This window comes from Phocoena phocoena, chromosome 13, assembly GCF_963924675.1.
Source record: "Phocoena phocoena chromosome 13, mPhoPho1.1, whole genome shotgun sequence".
NCBI classification, from domain to species: domain Eukaryota; kingdom Metazoa; phylum Chordata; class Mammalia; order Artiodactyla; family Phocoenidae; genus Phocoena; species Phocoena phocoena.
The window spans coordinates 2,873,966-2,887,494 of NC_089231.1; the positions used below are offsets into that span (position 1 = coordinate 2,873,966).

General features: G+C 43.1%; 1 protein-coding gene across 1 annotated transcript in view; it reads right to left on the reverse strand.

Moving 5' to 3' along the window:
- Positions 1 to 13,529, reverse strand: part of ZNF236 (zinc finger protein 236) — an 86,258-nt gene that overhangs the window by 39,961 nt on the left and 32,768 nt on the right. The window contains exons 9-11 of the mRNA XM_065890422.1: positions 10,241 to 10,513; positions 8,751 to 8,954; positions 580 to 721 (exon numbers count right to left, since the gene is read on the reverse strand). Of these exons, the coding sequence (XP_065746494.1) occupies positions 580 to 721; positions 8,751 to 8,954; positions 10,241 to 10,513 (619 nt within the window). The remainder of the gene's footprint in view (positions 1 to 579; positions 722 to 8,750; positions 8,955 to 10,240; positions 10,514 to 13,529) is intronic.

A 13,529-nucleotide genomic window follows, 5' to 3' on the forward strand; every position in this document is an offset into this window, starting at 1 on the left:
GCTCTAGTCATCATCTCACTTGGCCACCCCTTTTCTGAGCTTAGCAGCAGAGGGACCCAGCTCTCACGTCCCCACAACGGGACCGGAGACTCAGCGCTCAGGTGGCTCATCTGAAGTCCGGGGCTCGCATACAACCGACACAAAACCAGACCCCACATCCTCTTCTACGTTCTGTCCTCTTCTCATGACCCCTCACCGTCTCTCGTGATCAGGTTTCTATCAATACTTCCTCTTCACTGTTGCTAGCACCAAGAATTAACCTGATGAGTACACCCGAGAAACTGTGAAAGAGCATGATCCTCACGAAACAAACCAAATATTTCTCTGACATGTCCCAGAGACTGCAAATACTGAAATATAATAGGAGCGTAAATAAAATTCAGTGGCGGTTTGTGGGTAAAACGTTTTGGTCAAGACACTGAAGCCTGAAAATATCAATTATCAGTAAATATTCTGGGGTCAAAAGTGACATTTGAAGTAACAAAAGCTAACACCACCATTCTTAGTATTTCCACAAGCCACCGGATCACTAAATCACGGTAACTATAAATTTCCATCTCTGAATCTACATTGCCTTACCTGATGTGTTGTTTAAGATGGCAAGACTTTTTATAGGCGCGCTGACAGTAAAAACACTTGTGCGGTCGATCTGCTTCATTCACAAAGTCACTATGAAAATAACTCTGAAAAAGCTGGTTTCTTGGAATGGGCTGGATAAGACCTACAAACCAAAAGAAAATCAGGAATAATTCACCGTCAGTGCTACAAAGAGATGTCAAAAGGCATCTGCTTTACCCAGAAGATAAACAATCTGAGGAGCCAGATTCCAGTGCTGAGACTGATCGCTACGTTGATTGCGTTAGGGACTCACTATTTAAAGAACACCTATCAGGAAACGCTTAGAGAGTTAATCTAAGATAGATATTCTTTTCAACATAAGGAACATTTATATTGTCACAATTACTTCTCCTTGTTCTAGAGCCAATTTTTCACAGATTTCTACATTTAACTTTCTATATGAGCATCTGTTGGCATGCAATTTATATAAGTACATCAACATTTAGGTTAATCAGAGTTTTTAAGTCCCTTATTTGTTCAGTAAGAAGACTGTACCCTAGGTACTATAACAAACTCAGACAGAAATGATTCCAACATGATCTTTTGTTCTAAGAAAGTCAGGGTTTTCACAGAAATTTTATTAAAAGAAAATCTGTAAACAGCAAAATTACAACCTTAAATATTTCAGGTTTTACGTACTTTCAGTGAATAAAGAATGCCCTTAGGTTGACCGTGTAATAAGTATGTCTTGATCAAGCAACTGAATTATTTATGAAATTCAGAACAAACACACACCTGAACCCTCTGAATTACTTAATGTTTACCTGGAACGAGAGGAAGACGTACACTGTCAGTTCTACCGGGGCTGTTTGCTTCTCCTCTCTCCCAGACAATGCAACTATCAGCCAAGACTCTGGACTGGCCACACTCCCCGCTCCCTCAGCTGTGCCACTCACTTCCATGTGATGATTACCAACAGGCGCCTCCTAACACACTGCTGTCCAGACTGTCCCTAACAGTGCGGGTTACAGCTCAATCCTGTCCCCTAAAACCTGCTTGTTCCTCCCAACTCTCCTAGTTGTACGTAAGGAACCCCATCCGCCTAGTCATGCGGGGGCCAGGGATTCCAGACTTCTGGAGCCGCTCATCAAGTTTGCCATTTGCCAGTCCTGGAGATCCCACTTTTCAGTGTTCTTAAACTTGTTTCCTCGTTTCTACTTCCACTGCTATCTCTATTTCGCTTCGCTCGCATGTGAGACTTAACTGAATGGACCTGCACTTCCCGATGCTGCACGAGCGCTCATCTACTTTTCAAGGAGAATTCAGAACCTCCCTTGTGGGACTTCCCTGGCGGTCCAGTGGTTAAGACTCTGCCCTCCCAAGGCAGGGGGCGCAGGATTGATCCCGGCTAGGGAGTTAAGATCCCACATGCTGTGTGACACGGCCAAAAAATAAAAAAAATAACAGAACCTCCCTTGTGATTGATGTGTGTACAATCCACAGGGCACACACTCGAAGAGCTGCCAAACCTTCTCCCATTTCACAAGGATTCAGGACTGGGGAGATGCATGGGGACCACGCAAAGCCCTGCCCTCCTGGCAGCTCCAGCATCGCTCTACCCGTCACGGCATCGCCCTGCTTTTTCCCAGCAACTCCTCTCTCGCGCTCAAGAAGAGAAAACTTCAGTCCCTCAGTCCACCCCACCACCTTCCCCAGGACACACGCGCTAAGTCTGCTGCAGACAGGCTGACACGCCTGGCGCTCAGAGGCAAGATGGCCGTCCAAGGGCCGATTCCCAAACCCAGACGCACGTTCACTCTTCTGCGTGGCTCTGTGTCAGACACGCACCTAGACCAGCCTCCTGAATGTTCTGCTCTGCCTTCCTGTGTCACCAGCAGAAGAATGTCCCTGGCACAGTGCGCTGGGACCCGAACGGCAATTTGCTCAACCACCTCCCGTGGTCTGCCACCGAGAACGGGGCCACCGCGACCACCAGGCTCGGCCTCCTGGCCCCGGTCCCCACCTCTCTCCACACCCACCGCCAGCTCCTACCCAGGCAGCTTCATGCTGTGATTCTTAACGAGCCTCACTTTCCCACCTCCACACGCTGACTCATTTCTGTCCCAGCACTTGTCACTGCTGGTTCTGTTTTCTCTTTCCCCACTCCCTGCGCTATAGCTTCTGGAGCCTGGGGCCTGCCCCATGGTCATAGATGTAGCCCTGAGCCAAAGAGCACTGGCCAAGTAGGACACGTAGATACGATCGAATATACTAATGATCCTGTTCTCAGTGTTTACAAAATCCGAGAAAGAAAGGAAGGAAAGAAGCACGCACAAATTCCAACCAAGATCGTTGATTCACGGTCTGACACTCAACCTTTATTGGACATCTACTTTCAGGGAATCATGTTAGATTCTATGAAGAGAACAGAAAACTGAAGTGAGTATTTTCCAAACTGGCAGCCAAAAAGGGTGGCTCCTCTGGTCACTGCGAAGCTTGTGAAACTGTGAACCTCAAATGCTCTGCAAGGAAGGTCCACAGGCAACACATAATAGCAACTGTTAGGCGCAGTTCCCTGGTATCTTATGCAAACAGGTTCAGTAACTATTAGCATAAAGTACCACTTAATTAAAACTGTAAGCTCCAAGTAATATTTGATAAGCCATTTTCTTGTTCATTGCTGAACTTAACGGAATGAGTGATTTCTAAGAAAAACACCAATAAAAAAATTTAAAACTCTCCTCCCGCAATTAAATTGGGCTGTACAAACGTGAGACATTAATTTTATAGACTTCATCAGACAAGACATACATTAAAAAGCAACACAGGAAAGTGAAATAATTTAAAGCAATTATTTATATAAATTGTATAAATTCGTGAAAGTAGGTAAAGTAAATGAAATTCACAAGGTAATTTTTAAAAAGTAAAAAGCCCTCCTATAGTCGTCTTGTATTTGTTTCATAGGGAAAAAAATAAGATATTCACAAATAAGGAAACAAAGTATTGCTTTTGCCATTTCCCACATCAAAAAAAAAAAAAAAAAAAAAAAAGCCGTACTGGGTGCTGGGGGCAGGGCTGTGCAGGGGTTCACTGCCTCCCAGTCAGACCTGAGGTCAGTTAGCAAAGTGGGGCTCCGGGTGAGTGCCTCCCTAGCCTGCAGTGCAGACACAAAGCTCATCAGATGGCAGAGCCGGCCTGCACCCCTAAGGCTCCAGGCTGCACCCGAGTCAGCACCTTCACAGAGCTGGCCACCCGTCTGCCGCGGCAGGCCCTGACTTCCGGCCTGCGCTGAAGCAGCCCGACGCCAGAAGCTACCGGGAGACTTCAGACTGGCTGTCTGCGCCAGGCCTTGAAGCTGTGAGCCCTGTAAGGCCCACAGACGATCCTCCTCTCCAAGTCACCCCCATTCTGGTGCAGGGTCCCTCCTCCAGCCCCACTGTTCTCTCAGCTCTTTCTCCTGTGGCTTCTGGAACCTACGTTCCGCAGCAAACAAGTTCTCCATCATAAACAGGTCCCATAAACAGAATGTTCAGTTACTCCTTTCTTTTCCGAAACAGCAGGTCTGTGGTCGAGCGGCTGGCCTGGACGCTCCGGCTCCTAAGGCCCCCTCCAAGCCTGAGGAGCTCGAGCCTCCTGTCCCGGCCCAGCTCTGCCTCCCAGCCTGCCTTCGCTTCCTCCCCAGTCCCACCTGCCCTCCACGAATCGAATCCCTTTACCCAGTCCCTTGCCAATACGCTCTTGTGCAAGTCCTCTGGCCCTTTCTCAAATAATTCACAAGATCGTAAAAAGAAAAACAAAAGAATGTGCCCAGTAACACCCCTCAGAGACAGCCACAGTGAACGGTTTAGCCGCCACTCTAACAGAAGAGTTTGTAATGTGAAAACATAAGTGGGATCAACCACACACACTGTTCTGGAACTACCTGTCCATACTTCATACATATACTTAACTCTCCAAGTCATTACATATGACATCATCCCCATCACCCTTTGGATGCTGGCAAGGAATTCCACCGTACCAGTGTACCCAGTTCCCTTAATGCACGTCTGGCGGACATTCTGCCTGTTTCTAACTGTACACTACTGCAGGGCTGCAATAAACAATCCAGTATATACAACTGTTACCTTATGTCTCCCCGCTAGACACAGAATTATAGTCTCTGGGCAGCATCCAGGTATATTTATTTTTAAACAGAACCCCAGATGATTCTGAGATCTTTGGCGGGGAGGGCAGGAGTCCCACCTTGAGCTCCTCAGAAAGTGAAATAACAGGCTTCATTTTTCCGATGCTTTATTTTTCACGTCTAATAATTTTACAAAGTTCTGTTAAAAAGCTAAGCTAGGGCTTCCCTGGTGGCACAGTGGTTGAGAGTCCGCCTGCCGATGCAGGGGACACGGGTCCGTGCCCCGGTCCGGGAGGATCCCACATGCCGCGGAGCGGCTGGGCCCGTGAGCCATGGCCGCTGAGCCTGCGCGTCCGGAGCCTGTGCTCCGCAACGGGAGAGGCCACAGCAGTGAGAGGCCCGCGTACCGCAAAAAAAAAAAAAAGCAAGATAAATGCACTAATATCAATATGATTAAAACATGAATATAAACTTGGAAGATCAATCATTACAGCGCTGAGGTTTAAAATAATAGATAACCAGGGACTTCCCTGGTGGTGCAGTGGTCAAGGCTCTGCGCTCCCAACGCAGTGGGCCCAGGCTTCGATCCCTGGTCAGGGAACTAGATCCTGCATGTCGCAACTAAGAGTTTGCATGCCGCAACTAAGGAGCTGGCGAGCTGCAACTGCGGAGTCCATGAGCCACAGCTAAGGAGCCCGCCTGCTGCAACTAAGACCCAGTGCGACCAAATGAGTAAGTAAATAATTAACTAATTAATTAAAAACAAAACAAAAGCCCACTTTTAATTTAAAATAAATATATTTAAAAAATAATAGATAACCAAAGCCTGGCTCACTTCGAAGAAAATATTTTTCAAACATCTATGCTCCACAAAAATGGTGGGAGCATACACCATTACACAAACTCACACATACGCACAGTCATATATAGAAAACACAGTGATTTCTTCAAAGAAAAATAGATATGTCATATACACATATGATTTGAAAATCCAGAAGCAGCTACAGGTCAAAATATTACGATCAGCCTGACTCCAACGCTTGCCCCGTCTGCACACTGTTTTATTTAAACTTAGTTCTTGAATTTAGCAGAGAAAGCATTTAGAGCACAGTACACCGCACGTCTAGTGAAAAGAGCCCCAAGTGCAATGGACTACACGGTATCTGTGCTCAGTAAAGACTAGTGGTGCTCGATGCCAAGACCCAGTGGCCATGTGGGCCCCTGGCGGCTCCTCCACACTCCTGCACCGGGGGCGCAAGGCTGACGGGTGCGGGAGGAAGTGAGCTGTACTGACCACACGCTGATCCAGGAGTCTGAAGCCCCAGGTTCTAGATCTACCATGAGCTCTAGTTGTAGAACCTAAAAGCAATGTTAGAACCCTCTCTAGGGCCCACATTTTACATCTGTGAAAATGAAGAGTGAGGAATGTAGGCAAGTTTGGGAAAGACTGTTTTTAAGTTCCCACGCAGCTCTGGGAGTTTTTAGAATTACACAACTATATGGGACTGTTCTATCCAACAATGCTCCCTTAATATGCAGAAATTAAGTTACTTGCTGGAGTATTTTTTTATGCATTCTAATACTTTCCTAAGCGACAGTAATTAGTGTAAAAGGTATTGAGCTTCAAGTAACTAGACTGGACTGGAACATCTCATCTCCCAGTTAAGTCATATAATTGTAACTAATCTATGCTAAACCCTCTCTGGCATGTTTTTATCAAGATCTGTCCCCCAAACATAATTACAGTCACACTTTTTCTACACAGGCCCCAAGGAGCTCAGATTCTGAGAGAAGAGACAGACACAAATACAAATAATGACGACGTGTAAAATAAATATTTAAATATTTCACATTTTACAATGTGAAGCCAGCTCTATGAATCACTTCCCCCATGTGTCCCACTCAGCCTAGAACAAAGGAGATTTCTGCTTCCACTAATTTCGTCTAAGATACAGGTGTCTGTGAAGCTAAAAGCACAATGTTCTCCATTTTGACCTCGGAAAAAGTCTGGAGAATCAGGGCTCCAGTTCAACTCAACTAAGGATTTGTAAACTTAACGGCAAGAAACCCACCACAGGTGTGTAACCTGAGTCATGGCAACCTGAAACAACTGGTAATTTGAGGGTTACCCTCAAGCATGAAGGATAATTCTAGGGCTGCTAAGTAAGTTTTTAGTCTGTCCTAACTTTTAGAGATTTTTTTGCACTTCAAGAATAACACAAATCACTGAGAACCTAGAGACTACAGTGAAGATTAAATACACATTAAGTGAAATTGGTCTGTTGTTTTGCTCTGTGAGCTGCCACAGCTGCACAAGGACATCAGAGTGTTCTAACCCACCATGGGAGTTCCGATCAGTGTCTACACCCTAAACAATTAAACACCCTAAGAATTACAGTTCCTAGGAAGCTTAGCAGAAATCATACGTAAAATCATCGCAGGCTGGTATTTGGGGAGTATGCTCTTAAACTTGTTGTCTCTTGGGGGTTTTCCATTTCTTCTAGAGTCAGTTCTGATAAGCACGTTATTCTAGAAAAAATCCACTTCATCTAAATTTTCAAGTGTATTAGCAAAATGCTGTAGAGTATCTGCAAACAATTTTTATCTCATCTGTATCTGTGCTTACAGCTTGACTCTCATTCCTAATACTACAGATATTTTCTCGGTCTTTAGTTTACTAGAGACGTGTCAAGCTATCTATTCTACTGTTAACTTTTTAAACATTGTAAAATTATGTTCACTAGAATTTTGTCTTCTATCTTAAATTATTATACTTATTAATTACTTTTTGCTACTTGCTTTTTTATTTTTCTACCTTTTTGAGTTATATATTTTATTTATTTTTGTTCTTATTTTTTAGTAAGAAATACTTCTCAAAAGCTGTTATCAGTCTTTTCTGATAATAGCTTTGGTCCATCCCACTGTTTATAAAAACGTTCCCATTTCTAGGATGTAATTGCAGTTTTGAGTCTTACTTTTCCATAGAATGAAACTTTAGATAGCTACTTTCTATTAATTTATGTTTTCAGTGAACGGTAATCAAAGACTGTATCCTTCACAGTACCTATTTCTGAAAACCTGAAACTTCTCTATACCCTAGAATGTGATCAACTTCTATTTCATGCATATTTAAAAGAGTGCGTACTTTGGAGTAGAAGGCTTTAAAGCCATTCAATCACCCTTTTGATATGTGCGCTTCAAATCCTCCTCAGTCTCACTGTGTTTACACCAATCTAATTGAGGGTCTCTCACTCTGGTTCAGAATTTGAATATTTCTCCTTTCTTCTGTTTTTGGTTTATATATTTTGATGCTATGCTCCTAGATACATAAAAGCTCGTGACTATTGATCACCTTATTAGTGGACTATAGCTGACATTAGTCTACAGTATCTCTCTCTTTTTTTTTTACCATTTTTTATTTATATTAAATTATGTTTTATTTGATATTAATTTTGTTCAGACTAGATTATCTCACCTAAGACGATGAAATACAGGAGAACTGCATAAAAATGTAAATTCTTCCACAAAACTTAATGAGTTTCCTTTAATCTTGTTTTAGGACCTACAAAAGTCATTTCTCTGAAGATTCTCATGAACTGTGTTTTCTTTTTAGTTAGCTAACAAAATCATAATTTACCTTGATCATAACAACACCAAGCCTAAAAAGAACTTAAAAGCTGGCAGATTTACCTTTTAATCCGAAGGTTAAAGCAGCCCAGATAACGATCTGTTACACAGCGTGCGGGGCTTCTAAGATGTAAATGACACAGCATACTGTGTGCCCCACTCAGGATACCCATCCACCTCACAGGTCCACTGAGGTACAGTCTTCCTTGGTGAGGACTCACATATGAACACCTTCACTTACACAGCACTTCCCTCTTACCGAGAACATAATCTGAGCAGCAGTTGAGCCAGAACTAGGATCTTAATTTAATTGTGAAACGTGCTGGCCCATAAAGCAAAACAATCCTTAACACCTCCACTGGCACCACACGTACAACTATCTAACTACGCAGACCATGATGTTCATACACCCTGTGCAAAGCACCAGGGAGGACAACCTTACCTACGTCTGTTATGAGGATCGGCTCCTGCAAAGGAATATCGGGGACCGGAACGTTCGCCTTGCCAACACGAACTTTTGCAGGTTTACGCTGGTGCCTCATCTTTCTTAACTCCGTGTGTTTAAAGTGAGAAGCAATGTGAGTCTTCCTGTGGCCTGAGGTTCGAAATTTCTTGTCACAGTGAGGACAAGCAAAAGGTCTGACTCCTGATAAAAAATAAAATAGACTGTAGAATTATTCCAAAGAAATACATCTCAGTTAACGCCAACATAAAATTCTAGTATTTTAATACTGATTTGAATTCTCAATTTGTTGTTTCATGCCATATGTTTGTAATTTCATGGATATTATAAATTAACAGTTATTCTCGTTTGCATTCAGTGCACGTTACAGATGTTAAGGCATGTAATAAGAGCATTTTAAGTAAAAAAAAAAAAAGGGCATTTACCATTTTCAGGAGAAAGCCTAAAATTGTAAAATGGATGTTCAAACAACCAGTAGTCCTTAAGACACTAAAGTGAGTAAGGCTGCTCTCCTCTCTCAAATCATCCTCTCTGTAACTGGAATAACAACGGGGCCCCAGGTTTGCTGCTGGGATTCTACACACTTGTGTTTGCAGAGCACTTAGCAGTGCCAGCATTTGGGAAACGAGCAGTAAATGGTGGTTGTTTGATTGTAAATAATAATGTCACTGCTGATGATGACAGTGAGAACATCCTTTCAACAATCCTCTGCTGACTTCCCTTTTCTGAAGGAAACTTCCTTTTCTTACAATTTTACTGGCAAATGAAAATGCAGACTCCAAAGAAAGGCGTATATCAAAACAGTCTCATTTCAGCTTTTTCAAATACTCATCCACATGCTCAGCTCAGCCCAGGAACCTCAAAGGGTTAGGAGAAGTTACTGCTAATGGGTACAGGGTTTCTTTTGGGGGTGATAAAAATGTTCGAAAATTAGATAGTGGCATGGGTTGCACAATTCTGAAATGCACACTTTAAAAGAGCGAATTTTATGATTTGTGAATTATATCTCAATAAAACTGCTATGAACAGAACTGGAGCCTGAATATGGAAGTTCTCGTGCCCTAATACTGATGACAAAATATCCGACAGGCAGAGTGGGTATTGATATTAAGGTCCCAGCCTGAAGGGTGCCAGCTAAAACCCAGAGGCCCCACGGGGGCGATGCCGGCCTCCTCCTCGGGAAGGCCCTCCTGGGCTGCATCTGAATCCCGTCACCCACAGCGGTCTCCCCTCCTCACTCCCTGCACTCCTGCCCTCACTCGTAAGTGGTACAGTTTAATGCTCCCTCTTCGGGCCATCGGCTCCATGAGGACCAAGGTCACGTGGACTTTGTTCAACAGCGTGTGCCGTGTGCCCAGCCCGCAGAAGGTCACTGTCACACTCACTGAAATAAAGAGCAACGGGCGCTCCACACGCCCAGCCACCAGCGCAGACCCCGCCGTGAACCACCTGCGGCGGCAGGCCCGTACCTGTGTGCAGGCGAACGTGCACCTTGAGGCTCCCCGAGGTGGAGAAGCTCTTCATGCAGCACTGGCACTTGAACGCCTTGACGCCCGAGTGCGTTTTGACGTGGGCTGTCAGCGTGCTCTTCACGGCGAAAGCCCGGAAGCACTGCGGGCACTTGAAGGGCTTCTCGTGGGTGTGGATGCGGATGTGGCGCACCAGGTCGCTGGGCTTGCGGAACTCCTTGGTGCAGTAGGGACACACGTGCCATCGCACACCATTCTCCTCGCGGATCGACCCTGGAGGAAGATTACAATGAGAAGGGTCCAGCTTGGCCTCGAAACTGCATTTCACCAATTAATGTCCTTCTAGGCTTAGATTTAGACAGCACATCATACCTATAAAAAGCTATAGACTTTTTGCCACAGCAGAGGATATATGATCAACTGTGGAAAAAGCTGAAATTTCCATAATAACTGAAATGACTGATGACTATGATTGAATCTTGCAGAAAATCCTAACAGTCCCATATGAACACAAATTAGCCTAAGAGAGATAAGAACGCTAACTAGACAGGTACTATGATATAAATCAAGAATCAGCAGGGCAGACTTAGTCTGCTATAAGTGTAAGTAACAGTAGGTGTGATCAAATGACTCCAAAATTAACTCAAAGAACATAAAAAGAAGGAATGAACTTACAATAAGTATCGTCTGAGCTGATCTGTTATCACTAATAAAAAATGCAAATAAAAATGAGGAAATTGGGCTTCCCTGGTGGCGCAGTGGTTGAGAGTCCGCCTGCCGATGCAGGGGACACGGGTTCGTGCCCCGGTCTGGGAGGATCCCACATGCCGCGGAGCGGCTGGGCCCGTGAGCCATGGCCGCTGAGCCTGCACGCCCGGAGCCTGTGCTCCGCCACGGGAGAGGCCACAACAATGAGAGGCCCGCGTACCGCAAAAAAAAAAAAAAAAAAAAAAAATGAGGAAATGGTAAATTCTTATGCTATAGAAAGGAACTGATAAATAGTTAAAACAAAGAAATAGCATATTTGATCATGAATGAGTTCATGATTTATGATCAAATATAGAAGATTCTTTTGCAATGCTAAATATTGCATTTGGCCAAAAAGTGCCTTCGGTTTTTAAGTAAAAATAAAAGATGCATTTTTCATTTTCACCAAGGACTTTACTGAACAACGTATTCACCCTTTTGTTCCACTACCTTCTGCCATTTTTCAGGCAACTCCGTAATTCCATCTTCCCCAAACTTCTTATCTTTTTGAGCAAAGAACTGTTGCAGGTACCTTTTACAATATTCCAGGGAATTAAACTGTTTTCCATTAAGATAATTTTGTAAAGACCAAAATAAATGGAAACCTGAAGGTGCAATGTCTGGTGAATATGGCGGATGAATCAGAACTTCCCAGCCAAGCTGTGACAGTTTCTGCCTGGTCATCAAATGAACATGCGGTCTTGTGTTATCCTGATGGAAGACTATGCGTTCTCTGTTGACTAGTCCTGGACGCTTTTCATCGAGTGCTGCTTTCAGTTGGTCTAAATGGGAGCAGTACTTGTCGGAACTGTTTGGTTTTCCAGAAGGAGCTCATGATAGAGGCCTCCCTTCCAATCCCACCATATACACATCACCTTCCTTGGGTGAAGACCGGCCTTTGGTGTGGTTGGTGGTGGTTCATTTCGCTTGCCCCGTGATCTCTTCCGTTCCACATTATTGTACAGTATCCACTTGTCATCGCCCGTCACAATTTATTTTAAAAACGGAACGTTTTCTCTTCATTACGTTTAAGTAGAGAATCGCATGTGGAAATACGGTCAAGGTTTTTTTCGCTTAACTCATGTAGAACCCAAACATCAAAGCGATTAACACAGTCAAGCTGGTGCAAATAATTTTCAGCGCCTGATCTGGATATCTGGAGTATGTCGGCTATCTCCCGCATGGTATAACGTTGACTGCTCTCAATTAATGTCTCGATTTGATCACTATCAACTTCAAGTAGTCTACCCGACCGTGGCGCATCGTCCAGCGAGAAATCTCCAGCACGAACCTTCACAGACCACGAACCTTCACAGACCACTTCTGACACGTTCGATCAGCCACAGCACCTTCTCCATACACTGCACAAATCTTTTCTTGTGTTTCGGTTGCGTTTTTACCTTTCTTGAAATAATAAAGCGTAATATGCTGAAAATGTTGCTTTTTTTCTTCTCTTCAATATTAAAATGGCTACACAAAAATTCACCAGTTAAGTCTTTTTTTAAATGCACGCTGATAGGACAGCTGTCACATACAATCTAACAAAATTGTTTCGAATGAGTTAAAGACAACTAAGTGCTACTAGACCCATCTTACGGAAAATACCAAACGAACCTTTTGGCCAACCCCATACTGTTATTCAACCTTGATCCAGGTTTGAAGCTATTCCTCTCAGAAGAAAAATCACAAGTGGAATTTATGGAAATATAATTAGTAAAATAATACCTAAATTGGCAAATTTCTAATTTGGCAGAATCAGCTTTTTAAATTTCAATTAGATGTATTCGCCAGAAATTAAACAGACACCTACAATAGGTAAGGAATACACTTGAAATCAAAGAGATTTGGGCCCTGCTAATGAAATTCATCAGAAAATTTTCACTCTTTATTTAACTGTGTCTTTACAGACAGACATAGTTTTATTAGGGAAAAGGAAAGCTCTTTGTTTCCTTCTCTTTGTTATCAGTCAATACAAGGAATTTTCCTTACGTGCTAGTGAATCTGTAAGGAGAGAAAATGTATTTTCCTGAATATAACACTCTTTATGGGACTAATTAACATAGAGAAAGAGGTTAGGTAAAAGAATGAAAAGTAATATTTTTCTAAAAACAAGAACAAAGAGAGGAACATACACACACCACGGCGGGTGGGGGGTAAAGAGTAGAAAACAAAGGAAATGGTTTTTAAAGTGAGAGAAAGATATTTATTTTTGGTGATACTGCTTATATTAAGGAAGTCTAAAACTTAAGATTGCTTAAAACTAATAGGTATTAGAAGAAGTGCAATAATTACCTAAAGGTCTTATCATGACAAATCAGAAAAACAACGTACAAAGAGATAAGACAGAACCATAATATCTGTCAGCTAAAATCCGGAAATCATCTCCCCAAATCAAGACTTTTTTTCCAAACAAAAATGAAAATATGTCTTTAATTACATAAGATGACATAAAACTGTCACCAGGTTCTAATTATTTCTGGGAATGAACTGGAAGAGAGATACAAACTGGCAGCTGAAGCTTCAAACCTGAAGCTGTCTCCAA